At 35.9% G+C, this 14,254-nt stretch overlaps 1 protein-coding gene across 3 annotated transcripts in view; it reads right to left on the bottom strand.

The window, feature by feature from the left end:
- Positions 1-14,254, bottom strand: part of GALNT1 (polypeptide N-acetylgalactosaminyltransferase 1) — an 86,897-nt gene that overhangs the window by 11,244 nt on the left and 61,399 nt on the right. For all 3 annotated transcript variants that reach the window (XM_068195631.1, XM_068195612.1, XM_068195622.1), the window contains 5 exons: positions 11,926-12,092; positions 5,982-6,189; positions 4,288-4,458; positions 2,711-2,828; positions 1,570-1,750 (listed from right to left, as the gene is read on the bottom strand). In XM_068195631.1, coding sequence (XP_068051732.1) covers positions 1,570-1,750; positions 2,711-2,828; positions 4,288-4,458; positions 5,982-6,189; positions 11,926-12,092 — 845 coding nt within the window. The remainder of the gene's footprint in view (positions 1-1,569; positions 1,751-2,710; positions 2,829-4,287; positions 4,459-5,981; positions 6,190-11,925; positions 12,093-14,254) is intronic.

Genomic DNA, 14,254 nt, shown 5'->3' with positions numbered 1-14,254 from the left:
CCTATCCAACAATCACTCGGGCCATAAGCATACAAATTATGCAGACATGCATCTTTTGAAAGGAAAGAAAATATACAGTGCAGTTACAGATAATTGCTTAACTAACTTCCACAATTTCAGAATTTTTACTGTCTTTGGACAATGCATGCATATTGCACAGTACTGCAATGCTAGGAAAATCCCATAAAAAAACCCCAATTCTACAAAATTCAGAGTATAACTCCTTTTGTAGCTTACGCTTACCACGCAAAATGGAAGGCGTACAGAGGTGACATATAAAGTAACAGAGCCTTATCATGGCTTATCAGTAATTTACATTTTTAAAAGAATTTGGTTCTTTTTTATAATTGGGTCTTCCTGCAACTTTTAAAATCTAGCTTGACATGGATACATAAGAGCAATCTTTACCACAAAAGACTGCACCTATTTATAGACAACTTTTCTGAATATTTCTACATGCTCAAATTCATAATGCTGTATTAATTACACAATAGGGCAATAACAATAAGCTGTTAGCTTCTGATTTCACCTAAAAAGCTTTGAATAGTAGCAAGACTTTTTCTTAATTAAAAGTCTTACACAGTCTCATTTGAGTAAAGCATTCTTTTAAGACAAAACCACCGTAAATCCGCACTGTCAGTTGCTTTCAGATGCATCTGTAAAACTCATAATCTAAAATTTGACACTGCTCAGACTCATACTACATTGTATTATAGCTTTTAAATGTCAATAGTAATGTAGGTTTAATAAGCAGGTCAAAAGGAAATACTAGTTTTAAAGAAATTTCTTTGGGAAGCAGAAGCAGCATATAAAACTACCACTTAATACACAAAGTCTAATGTCTCAAGTGTTTAGAAAGGTTGGCTGTTGCTACCTGAAGTTTGTCTTTTTATATAACAATAAAAATAACCTCTAGTTGAAAGCAATAATTCAGTATTTCCCAGGCATCCTTTCTTCTCCTGAATTTTTGGCAGAAAATCTGAGTTCATGGGAAATTATCTCTCATATTTTACATCATCTTGTTTTGTTAACATCCACCATAAAGAAACAATAATAAATATCATCACAAGTCAATTATATTGGCAGCTTGCCCCTATACTTTAGATAGTGAAATACAAATTCTGTCAAGACAGAAGATAGTCACTTTTGCCACTCCACATTTTGGGTTTCACTTAAATCACTTGTGATGTATTCAACGTGGAATGTCTACAACATGGGAGCCAGAGCCCAAAATTCAGCACATTGTGATATGACTCTGGATGGCTAATTTTCAGCACTACAACTGAGCTCTTTGATGTTCCACTGAGCTTCAATTCTATTGCACAGGAAGCTCATTCATAAATCATGTTCATGTTAAAAAGCAAACAAAGAAAAACCCCTTCAGGGCATGTCTCTGGCTAACAAAATTATTTTTTCAATTAAGACCTTACTTTTTGTACACCTTAAGTGAGTTCTGTCTTAACAAACTTCAAAGCAATAACATTCTTATATAAATACTCATGTTATTTCCCAGTAGTAGCAACATTTTAATTCTTAAGAAGTATTTCTCATAACCAAAGACCTGCTCACCTGGGGAAATAATGTAGAAAAAGTTTTTGAATTCATCCATCCAGACTTCTGCGAGCCGCCTGTTATTTTTGTTGATTATCTGCCCTGTACCGCCTGGGAAAGTGTACGGTGTTGCTTTTCTGAACACATGCCCAACATGTGAACAAGTTACAATTTCCAAAGTTCCACCACACTGCCAGATCTGGAAGAGATAGAACAATTATTGCATAGTTACAAATTGTTAAAAAAAAGTTCCAAAACATTAACCACTTGCTTCTGTTCAAGGTGGGGAAACAATATTAGCTGAGGTCTAGAATGCATACTGCATGAAAGAGAGCTGCATGTTTTTTCCTGCTCAACAGCTAAAGATGCTCACAAGCCCAAGCAAGGCAGCATATGAAAGTACTTCAGCCCTTGGAGCAATACCGCATCAGCCAGAGATTACTTTAAAGAACGGGGCAAGCTGACCACAAAGGAAGGAAAAGGCTCACATGAATCACAGGAACTAACAGGTGTCTAAAATAGTTCATTATAAAACAGAATCTCCACGTAAAAGAACCCACACACTTCCCAAGTCTCTGAAAATACTTTCAGTTTTATCTTGGATCTTGATAAATACCAGATTCAGAAAGCTGAAGTACTTCAGAAAAATCCCCACCTATGTACTTTCTGCTGACAAGTAAAATAAAAGGAAATCGTGCCATTTGGTAGGAACAAAAATGAGAATACCACTGGTTAGGTCCACAACCAAATGAACACATGAAATCATTTAGCCAGCAAAGAGCAAAAAGAGAGGGGTTGTAATAGAGGTGCTCACATGTCATTGGCACATTAAATGATGCACTGACAACATCTCCCTTAACTGATGCTCTCACAACAGCTTTTCTACCTTAATTCCTTTCAACACACAAACACTCATTCTTCAGAATAACCATCTTAATCTTTTAATCACAAAGCTATACCAACAATTCATCATGCACTTTTTACTGATAGATACAGTCTTTGTGTCTCTGCTGGTGGAACTTAGCAGGGAAGGGAAGTGCCAGCTGCAACAGAAGAGGACACTGGTGCAGGTGGCAGATCTGTGTTTTACAGAACTCCAGATGCACTGTCCTGATTAAATAAATTAATGATTAATAAAGCACTGCACAGTTTTACCTACCCTGAAGGAAATTTCTAAGTTTTCTCCACCCCAAATATCCATTCCAGCATCATATGTTCCAATTTCCTGAAAGTAATCTCTGTCTATTGAAAAAAGGCCTCCTGCCATTGTTGGTGTCCTGGGAGGAGAAAACAAAAATCACATTGGTCACTGTAAAAACATACTTAGATACATTTCACACTTACACTGACAAAACAGCTGTTTATATCCCAAGTTCCTAGCATATTCCTTCTCAGTAAACTTCCCTTCAAACTCTCTTACTGTTGGTGTACTTGCTAGCTCAATTTTTTCCAGACATGGAATTAGGTAGAGTCATAGTGGCAGTTCTCCTTATCTTCTCACTTCTAACTGGTGTCTGGAGAGAGAAACAGTCCCTAGAAAGCTGCTGTCATTCCCAAGAAATACTTCTGCCTTCAATGCTGGTAACTCATAAAAAGGAAATCAGTTTCACACAGAAAAATTATACTTCAGGCTGCTGGTCTTGAAACAGTTCTGGGAGGCCATTAGGCAGCCTGATTGCTTTCACTTTTATTGCTTCATACAAGAAAATTGTACAGTCAAGGTTGCATCCAGATTTTCCTTACAGATTCCTTACTGGTACAAAAATATAAAAATCTGCTAGCAGTTTCTCAGAGCTTTAGAAACATGTCCCAAATTTCAACTTTTTCAGACAACAAATACATAATATATAAATTACATGTTATGCCAATGACAAAACTTTGTATTTCAATTATTTACACTTTTAGCATAAATTATTTTATATCACTAGCTATTTTTCTGAAATGTTTAGGGCTTTTTCTGAATGACACATTAAATACAAGCTAAGTCACAAGCTAACTAAAAACTTATATGTCTTTTCCCCTGCTAAAAGGAAAGAGAGGGAAGAGAGGATTACAATTAGCAATATCCTGAAAAGACCTTTTAATTTCTTAAACTAAAGACAAACAAAAACCAGCAAAGGCCAGATCCTGAGCTTTACTGTAAGTAAATAATGCCAAGTTTTCAAAAAAGTAAGGACAGAAAATATAAGTTTGCAATTGTTAAAAGGTACACATTACACACAATCTTCCTTATTACCTTCCTCATAAACCTACATGACATCCAAATCTAAGTTCACCTCCCATCCCACCTTTTAAGACTTAAAGTTTGCATAAATGTACATGAACAAATATATATATACACATGCATATACCAAAAATCAATGCATGTTTACAAAATACAGTTTATTTTGTCATAATAAAAGACAAAAACAAGGTTCAATTAAAAAAAAGAAAATAAAGCTTGGTTAAAAACATGTGCAACATTAAAGGTGCTATCTGAAAACTTGTAATTCTGCAGTAGTAAACATAGAACTGAAAAATATTTCCAAAGTGACGAAGTGATTGATGCCTTTATTGTTACCAAAAGTTACGGACAAGCAATCCATGCAAGAACTATTATGTTGTTCCTTCAATCGGACAAAAAAGATGCTACAACATTTGACTAAGTACTTAACAACCTTAAATATTACTTTTGAGTTTATCATAAAAAGCAAATATCAGACAAAGATTTTAAGCAATTTAATAATTTCTCATTACCTAACAGGGAGGGTTCGGTCTCCTTTCCGTCGATCCATTTCTCTCTGAGGAACAGGGTACCAACGAAAATTCAACTTCCAGTTGAATCCACCATAGGTCATGTCAGAACCTGCCATATATTCGAAGGTGTCATCACTGATTACATCAATGATGGGACACACTACTGTCCTCCTAGGAAAAGGAAAAAAGCAAAATTATTAAATTTAAGCTAATAAAATCTATTAGTCAGAAGGGTAAAGAGTATGTTTGGGTTTTTTTTTAAATTATTGTTTTTACACATACAGTTGAAATTTTTTATAATACCATCTCTTAACAACATTATTCAATAAATTATTAACAGGAAGCATACTAAAATTCTGTCTTGCTAATTGTAAATCTGATACAATTTTGGCAATGATAGATCTTTTTTAAATCATATTTGCATTATTATCAGTAATAAATATTCATCCCTCCACAGACAGAAATAACGATCCCAACTTTCTCATTGCTACATAGTGATTAGATAGAAAACAAGGAGTTCTTGTTTCTAGTTGAGTGGTTAAAGTGACTTGCTTGTTTTGAAATTAAAACTTGGATATTAACTCTGAGTAAGTATTTTTATACATCCTCAGGACTAAGAGATGATAGTAATTGTTAACAATGTACAACTACTGCATCACAGTCAACAGGAAGTGGCCTCGTTGTCCACTGTCCTGACATTATTAATATATATACTCACAGAAACCAATTCTAATCATCTTAAAGACATTTAAGTAACCATGCTCAAAGCAGGCTTCCTGTCATGGGAAGCTCAGTAAAAAGATTCAGAGGCTGCTTGCAACTGAACTCAAAGGACTTGAGATATTTGCACCAATTGTAACAATGTATGTATTGTAGTGTCACATAACCTAATTAAGGACAACAAAGTTTACTTTGTCTTTCCACAGTGCTGAATAAAGATTCTTCATTGTTTGTAGCTTTTTCATGATGTAACACTATATTTTGTAACAACAAATTTTAAGTGAGATTTTTATCTATAACAAACAATAACAATATATAACAATATAACAATAAAAAACTAGGAATCTTTATTACCATGTTTTATTCTATTTAATATGTAATCTAGTAACAGACTAGTGCACAAGTACAGCTACTGTTCAGATGTTTTTAAAACATGGATATTTATAAAATATCCAGCAGACAATTCTCTCACCTTCATCCCCAATACAATTTCCGTCATGTATATAAGTGTAGATCAGCATGATTCCAGTAATTATTCTAACTTTAGAAAACATATTCCAGAAGATCAAGACACAGCCCACATTTCCACAATCAAAACCATTATGTACTAAAGAAATCATAATGAGAGCTGGAAAACAGTTCCTGTTCACAATGTTGGTGCTACATGAAACCAGGACTTGATTCCTTCCTCAAGAATATCTACCCAAGCTGCAAACTGAAGCCCTCAATTTCTCCTAATTCCTCAATTTCATTCATTGCTCCCGCTTATTTAACACATTATTCCATGCATCCCAATGTAGACTTCATTTGAAACACAGTTTTACTTTTAAAAGTTTAACTAAATTAGCCTTTTATCCTTAACCAACGACAATTTATTCAGAAAGTAGATATCTGCTTGTAGAATATTTTGTAATACTTGGAAAATTTCTTAATAAGTGAGAAAACCCAAGATGGGCGAATAGATGGATAATTACCTGTCAGCTTTGATCCTTGCCAGCAGAGGTTCAAGCCAGCCTACTGTACATTCACAATGAGCATCTAAGAAGGTGATGACCTGGCCTTTAGAAGCAGCAGCTCCCTTTAATCTTGCTCTAATCAATCCAGAACGCTGTTCCATTCGAATCACATGAACAGGTACTTTTAATTTTTTCACATAACTCTCCAGTGGTCTTTTCAAGAAGTCTGTGAAGAATGATCAAAACTGTTAGTTGTGTAGTTCAGCTTCTTCTTTTTTTTAATGAAGAGCCTTGAATTAAGATACATTTCCCCTGTTCTTGTCTATCCTTTTTCTACTTTCTCTGCTAGTTTCCTCTATGCTTCACAATACTCCTTTCCACATCTCCCAAGTGTTTCATTTGATAGCACAGAAAGTTCTTCCTCATCTTTATTTCTTCATTATGGAAAACGCAAAAAGGAAGAGAGGGTTGAACGCTTACACAAAACCCAGATGGGATTCACAAGTTTTTATGGCAGAGAAGATGTGACACTTATTTTCAAAAACAGGCATAAGTGCTCTTGGACTTCTCTACCAAGGAAATACAGAAATGGTTTGACTAGCTGAATATAATGAATTACCTCCTACAGTAGTGCAAGTTACAGATAATTTCTTTGTGAGAAGTTTAAAACACAATCAAACTGATTTTTCAATTGTGCTTTCTCTAGAGTTTTCTGGCTAATATGTTTTATATTAGATTACCACCATAACACCTAAAAAAATAAACTATACATGAATGAGAATCTGTAACACCAACAAATCTCAACGTAGCATGAATTATGAAAAACAAGTTATTCAAAATACAACAGTCAGTTACCATACACCAGAGACTCAAAATTACTTGCACTCCAAAAGAGCTATTGGGTTGTGATGACTGATGCCAAGGAAGAACAAGGAAGTGAGGGAGAATGCAATGGACAGTCACAGAAACAGACTTCTGCAATAACTCGCAGTTTCAAAATGTGTAAAAAAGGCAAAATAATCTTATTGCTCAGCTATGGAATATTAGATTGTACACTCAAGGCACATGGGAGTTGAAAGTTGTACCACAACAGTGCATGGCCTGTAGTAGGATTCACATAAGGTAGAAAGTACCTTATACAAAAATAAGTGTGACACTGGAGGGGTGGGGGGGAAAGCTCAGCATGAGCTCTTAGTGACTCTTGTAAACCTCAAGACAGAGGGTTGACTGGAAGGTGATTACCATTCCTCACCACTTCTCCAGATGAATGAGTTCTAATTGTATTCTCATTTTTTTCTGTGCATTATTGGACTGCCACTAAAACCCACAGAAATAAGTTCTAATGTGTCTTGAAAGCTAAACTGTGCTAAAAGTACATAAGAGTTTGATACATCTAAATATTTGTCTCCAGAGAAACTCAAAGCAACTTAATTCTTATTTTGCATACGAACAGAGACTCAAATTAATACATGTTTCTTAGTACAAACCAAGTGTACATGTCTGAACATTTTGCAAGACTTTTGGGGTGGGTTGAGCACAGAGATCACAACTGAGTCTGTAGCAAATATAGTCTCATCTCTTTACAGTGTAGCTTTCCAAAGCCTCTAATTTAAAAGAACTAGTATCATGGCAATGTTTATCGCTTTAATGTACAGATGATGTACACAGAGAGACCATGCAGCATTTCTCTCTATGCTCACCATCTGATGAGCAAGTCACACAAATCAATATATTTCTCTGCACATCTCAGATGTAATACTGATAAGCTTTTAAAGTAGTTCCATACACTTTTAAACTTAAATTAATTAATATGGCGTGTGACATTGGTTCTTGAATGTAGTTACATTAACAGAATGGTAAAATTCTGGCAGAGGGAAGAGAGAAAGATTGCAATAATACAACTGCAGCCAGTCGAGAATTTGCATAAAACACAAACTTGCATTACAGAAAGTCATGCTCAATGTATTGCACATGAAAATCTTAAGTCCTACCTGTATTTTCTCGGTAAAATGTTTAAAATTTCAATTTATCAAGGACTTTTAACTTCTTTTTTTTCTAAGAAAGAATCAGAGATATGTGCAGTGTTTTCACTACAGAGGGAAAAAGGTTAAGAATAGTCCTTCTGTCATGTTTAACCATGTCCATAAGAACATTCTTAAGAACTATCACCTTGTTCAAAACTGCAGAAGGGACTATTCCCAGAAACAAAACATCGTGACAGACCTCCAGTAACTGCGTCCTTAAAATATCACTAGAGCTCCAGCAAAATATGCAGAAATGATAAAGCTTGATCTCTCATCCCTATAAAATTATAGTAAATAATTCAAGCATCAAGATTTCCGAAGTTCCTCTGCTACCAGCACTTAGGGTAAAATGCTCAAATCTAAGCAGCTATTTTCCCTCAAGAACACCCTCTCTAAGAGCAATACACATCCCTTACAAATTGCTCCATTTGTTCAAGTAGCAGGAAAGTAGCTTTTTTTGATTAGTCATGCATCCAGAAACTAGTAATAGTTTCTTATAACGTAAGACTTGATATTTTCAAGACTGTATTTTTTCAAAAAATATCCAAGTAGTTGAATAATCTTTTAATGAATGTAATACACTTTGGCCTACAAGAAACATCAGGATAAAGGCATGGAGATGACTTTTATACAAAGCTATTGGTCATACTAAATTCTAAACTGAACACTGAGATGAGAAGCTTTATGCATTACAGAGTCAGCTGCTTATAAATGACCCAGGATTAGAGCTGACTAATTTTTTAGCATTGCTTCATATACTTCCAAGAGTGAGGTTTGATAATATTTTAAAAAAACAAACATTTCCACAATGCTCCTAATTTGGAACATTAAGAATTCATGTTGTTTCATAGGTATAACTATAACACTTTGTGGTGGATATTCTTTTCAAGCCTTTTCGCTGTCAAAAGGGTGCATAGTTTTACCTAGGACTGAGCATCTTCTGTGGAAGTAGCAGAACTGAGGAAGACAAAAGAGCAAATATATTCAGTTCGAGTCAACTAAGTGCATTAGTTGAAAAATACCTCACCAATTCTATTACCAAGTCACACTGATATGAATATAAATGAAAAATTAGGTTTCAATACTTTTTTTATTAAACTTCAATAAAACGTAGGTTTATCAGTTTTATGAGCATGCAAACATTTTCTTAAGAAGTATGAATATTTTTGTAAGTATTGTTGGCAGGATTTAGTTGCAGTCACGTTGCTTTGACCTGTATCTCTGTAGCTAAGTTCTGTGGATGTGGTCTTTCCTGATGCAATCTGCCTACCACAATTGGCTACTGGGTGCTGACCTAGTCTGAGGTACCAGCTAATTGTGATTTCTCCTGTTAACTGTTTCAAACCAGTTACCAAAGATCAATACTTCAAAACAAAAGTTGCAGTTCTGATCAGTAACTAGAGAACAATTTTTACAGATATGTCTTGTTTCTCCAACGCTTTTCTTTTGGGTATAAATAAATGCATGCTATTATGCAAATTCATTCTTCTAAGAGCATGACACTAGCAGGTACAAAGTGTGCTTCAGGCAGACTGAATGCTTACTTTATTTCAATTAAAATAACTCTGATGTTAGAATTCAATATACAATACCCAGGCTGAACACTGTATTTTTCTGGAAAAGTACACAGTTTTAATTCAACACAAACAGAATGCTTAAGTAGCAAACACAAACCCTTCACATCTTCAGGCATCGTACCCTTCTATTTTGTTTAATGTAAAAGCATGCTTGATGGAACCATAACAAGTTCTTGGAAAACAGAACAAAAATAACCCCTCTCAGTAATTGTTGAAAATAACAACAAATAAAAGATGCCTAAGTGATCTGAAATGAAGATCACAGGCTTCAAAAAGAAATGCTGGAACAGGTTCAGTAACAGCACCAAAGAAAGTATGACATGCTCTATCTTTCAGCCTGGAATTAAGTTAATATGTTTTTATTACCAAACACAGAAACAGAAAATTTATCTAGAGAAAGCCACATGCTTTTTTAAGTGGACTAAAATTCTATGATTCATAGTGAGGACATCTTATTGCTACGTTCAAATTGATTTTTTCTAAAACAGAAACTGAAGAGGCAAAACATAAGTAATATGATGTCTACATATTCTAATATTAGCTTGCTCTTTATTTCTAGGTCATACTGAAAGCTGACCTGTCACAAATAATAATTAGCACTGATTTGAATTAGTGCCAAGAACTGTTTTGATAAATAAAATTTAGAATTTTTACATAAAGGTTAAAAACTACAACAAATCAAGGAGTATAATTACAAATTATCCACAAATGCAAAAAGCAAAAATTGGATGTCGTGCCTTTGTAAAAGCAAAAGTTGATCATGCCTCTCATTTAATCTGGAACACATTTCTGTGGCATTTTGCATAGGCATTTCTCCTCTGCTGCCGGAATGTAATTGTATTTAATGCTTCTGTTCTTTCTTCCAAATTGCATTGGAACATTTAGAGTTGGGTAAAAAGGAAAAGCAAAAGCAAGTGAGGGTGCCCAAGAGAGGAAAGGAGCAGAGACAAATGCAAACACAGCCCGAGTGCGTGTGCTGTGCTTCCTCAGGAAAGCAGAGCGGTGGGAGCTCAGCTGGCTGATGGGATCTGTCCATGCTCCACAGGCAGCTGTGCCCCACACCTACCCAGCCAACACGTACACACGCATAACGTGAAGGGGCAACTCGGTATGTTTGCTACCACCTTAGCAGTAGAGCAAAAATCCACTTCTAATGCTCTTCAGCTACAAAAGCTCCCATTAACCACAGTAAATTCCTAACTATCCTAAAACCTCCTGTTACACTATAACCCGTGTATCATAGAGCTACTTGGGGCAAATCCAGCGCCTCTCTTCGTACACACAGATCTTGGGCAGATCTTGTTGGCACCTGGACAACAATCAAGACATCTTGCTCTGAAGCTGGAATTACCATAGGCAGCAAAACGTGAATTTTGCATCACTAGAATGAGAAGCAACGGGCTGGGAGGTCAGCATGCTGTAAAACTCTTTCTATGTCTTACACATGGGAATTCCTTCTGATATAGGCAACAACCTACAGCTGGTGACTGTCAAGACTTTTTCTCTAGTGGCCTACAACATTGGTTCCGGTAGAAAACATTCAAAATAGAAACAGAAGGGAAAAAAAGGTGGATCAATATAAAAACATAGATATGTTTTATTTAGTAAACCATACCCTCTCACCTCCATTTGCAAACATAAGGAAAAGAAGTACTTCATAACCCATACCATCAAGAAATATTAAGTAAAGAACAAGCCAAATATCAACTATTAACCAAAATTAAATGTTAAGTATTATATAGAATATTATTTTTATTTCTAATATACTGCAATTAAAAATACTATGAAGATTAAAATCTAAATAATATTACTATATTTCACAAAAAAATCAGCTTCAAGTTTTGCTTATTACACATAGCAAGTGTCATTCTGTAGCATCGAGTTTTCATCTGGAGCACTATTTATTAAGAAATGGAACCTCCTGAAGCACAGAAACTGAATTTTAACTTCCCATGAACTGAACAATCAAAATTGATCCCTCTGAACGCCAAGCCTAACAGTGGCAGTGACAGTAAATTTAAACGTGTGCAACAAACAGAGTTGCCTTTGCTATTATTCACTAGGTGATTCAAGTATTAAACACCCTCAGGCTGTATGAATGTGCTAAAATTCTAAATGGAAAACACTAAAACTGTAGCAAAACACAAAGTCCATGCTGCCAACAGAAAAGTAACTGGACAGATGAAGTTACACCAGCTTTCAGAGCAGAATGCTCCATCTGTATTTCAAAACGGGCATTGGCCCCTCTGCCTTCCCTGCCCCAGGTGCTGTGTTTTGCTAAAGAGGGCTAAACCCACATCAATTCAGCTTCAGTTTTCGAAATATAACGAGCAGCATGTTAGGCACCGAGGCTCTCCTTACCTCTCTCGCTGGCATCGTCGACGAGGACGATCTCTTCCAGCATGTGCCGCGGGGAGCGGTTTATCACGCTGTGCACGGTCCGCAGCAGCGTGCTCCAGGCCTCGTTGTGGAACACAATGACAACGCTTGTCGTGGGAAGGTTGTCTGCATACACCTTCGTTTTACACCTGTAAACCAAATTAAAGCAGGTATTTGTAAAGGTCAAGGCATCAGTTAGAGCTGCAATTCTGAGGTTTCTCTCTTGAGGACTGCTACTAACATCCTGGATATGTCAATTTTATGCAATGTGACAAAGGAGCACACAATGCATATTTTATATGCTCAAAGTGCTATAAAGTTTGCCAAATTAAAAGAGAATTATATTCACTTTCCAAAGTTAGCATGGAAAATAATAGGTTTAGCTCTCCTAACAGCATATATAGGGAATTTATGTGAACTATGACATACACTTCAAGTAACCCCACATGCAGCCAAAAATTTTACATTCTGCAATGCTATTTTAAAATGAATGATGTTTTCATTATCTTTTAGAAAAATCAATACACTGTACCCAAAGTGCTGATTACAATTCTGAAAAAATTCCAATTCTGCTCTAAAAATTAACCACACAAATGTAAGTGTTCTCTGCACAGATCTGCTCCTCCTGCACATTTAAAAATGACACTGTTACTTATGTAAGATTTGATGTTATTAATCCTTTAAGAATCCAAATTAAAGAGATATATGCAGATATCAAACAAAAGGAAAACACCAAGGTGGAAAAAGAAATATATTCAACGGAGCTCCATTCCAACAGAAAAGCTTTTATTAGATCCCAAATTGTTGAGTCAGTTCACTTTAATGTAACCTGATCTAAATGCTACAAAACATTAACAAGTAGACTATCATCCTAACAGCAGCACTGTCCAAGGGCTTGAAAAGCACGGAGTGCATATCCTCTACCCTAAATATCCACAGGCAGTGCTTAAGGAGCAGCCTGCCAATACAACAGGATCACAGTGTCAGCATCCAATACCATGCCAAACAGTGACACAAGGAATGTCAGCCAGAACTAGGCTCCCAACATCAATATTTTATTAGCTGGATAACTCATTTAGCCAGAGCACTTCTCAGAGCAGATCTCACAGCAAACCAGCATTTAAGCTCTGACGTGGTGACAAAAGCCAAGCATGCACAGACATTTCAGAAGGATCAGTAAGTCCAGGTGCAAATGAAGAAATACCTGGAAGGGCTTCTGTGAAATCATTTCTGAGAATTGAAGCTGTCAAATCAGGCACTATCTGCCTTCGATATTATGCCTACTTATTATACAACTATGCCAAATTTAATTATTCATCACACTGAACTGAACATTATAAAAACTTTATGGAAAGCTTCCATATATCGCTATGTTATCCTGATTTATTTCACATATTAAAAAAAAACTTGCAAAGCATGCCAACTGAAAAAACTTCTTTGGTATCCCTTGAAAAATAAACTAGCTTTTCACAAAAACACTATGAATTTCGGATGAAAAATTCAGTCATAACCCAAATAATTTTATCCCCATATTTGCTATTTGTTCAGTCTACTTTGCTACTTTAAACCCAAAATGTTTTATTCCTTCTGCTGCACTGCTCCCTAGGCCAGAAAATAAGTTTCTGATTGTACACCTTCAGTTACAATAGTAATACAAATCCACCAATTGCCCCTCTACTTTTTGGAAGAATATTTGTAAAAAAGTTGAGAGAAGCCTGTTAGCAGTTCACTACGAAAAGCAGTAGCAATGTGCCATTCACCAGGAATATCATGCTTGGATAGCCACAGGATCTTCTATTGTAGTATGAAATCTCTCATATTCAACCTTACCTTTTATCACGGTTTTACAGAAGATTTTATTTTACTGAGCTCAAATCAATGAACTGGTATAAACGTCAGCCAAGTGAACAGGACCTACAATGTTTATACAGCATTGCACTGTCTGAAGTACAAATATATTAAAACATTTGAGAGCTGTCATTGAGGAGGAACTTTTTAGCACTTACAGGAAGGCTTACAGGAATTTTTTGAGGACCCTCCTCCCCACTGCAAAGCATTCCTCCTGCACTGTCCTGCAGAAGGTGAAGCTCCACCTTGCCAAAATGAAACACGTCTATTCTCACCCCCAGAGGCCAGTCCTTCCTGGGGTAACAGTTTAGGAGTGACCCTACACTGGCACTTGGCTGCTGGCTAGGTTTAACCCATGACACTTGTTTACTGACATGTAAAAGGCTGCCAGGAGAAACACAGGGGTGGTTTCATAACAAAACTGGCTGGGTATTTTTGAATGCTATTGTTAATTAAGTGTTTG

Source organism: Anomalospiza imberbis, chromosome 1, assembly GCF_031753505.1.
Source record: "Anomalospiza imberbis isolate Cuckoo-Finch-1a 21T00152 chromosome 1, ASM3175350v1, whole genome shotgun sequence".
Taxonomy (NCBI): Eukaryota; Metazoa; Chordata; class Aves; order Passeriformes; family Viduidae; genus Anomalospiza; species Anomalospiza imberbis.
Note: the sequence above shows the minus strand (reverse complement) of the source record. Positions and strands in the feature narration are given on the sequence as shown.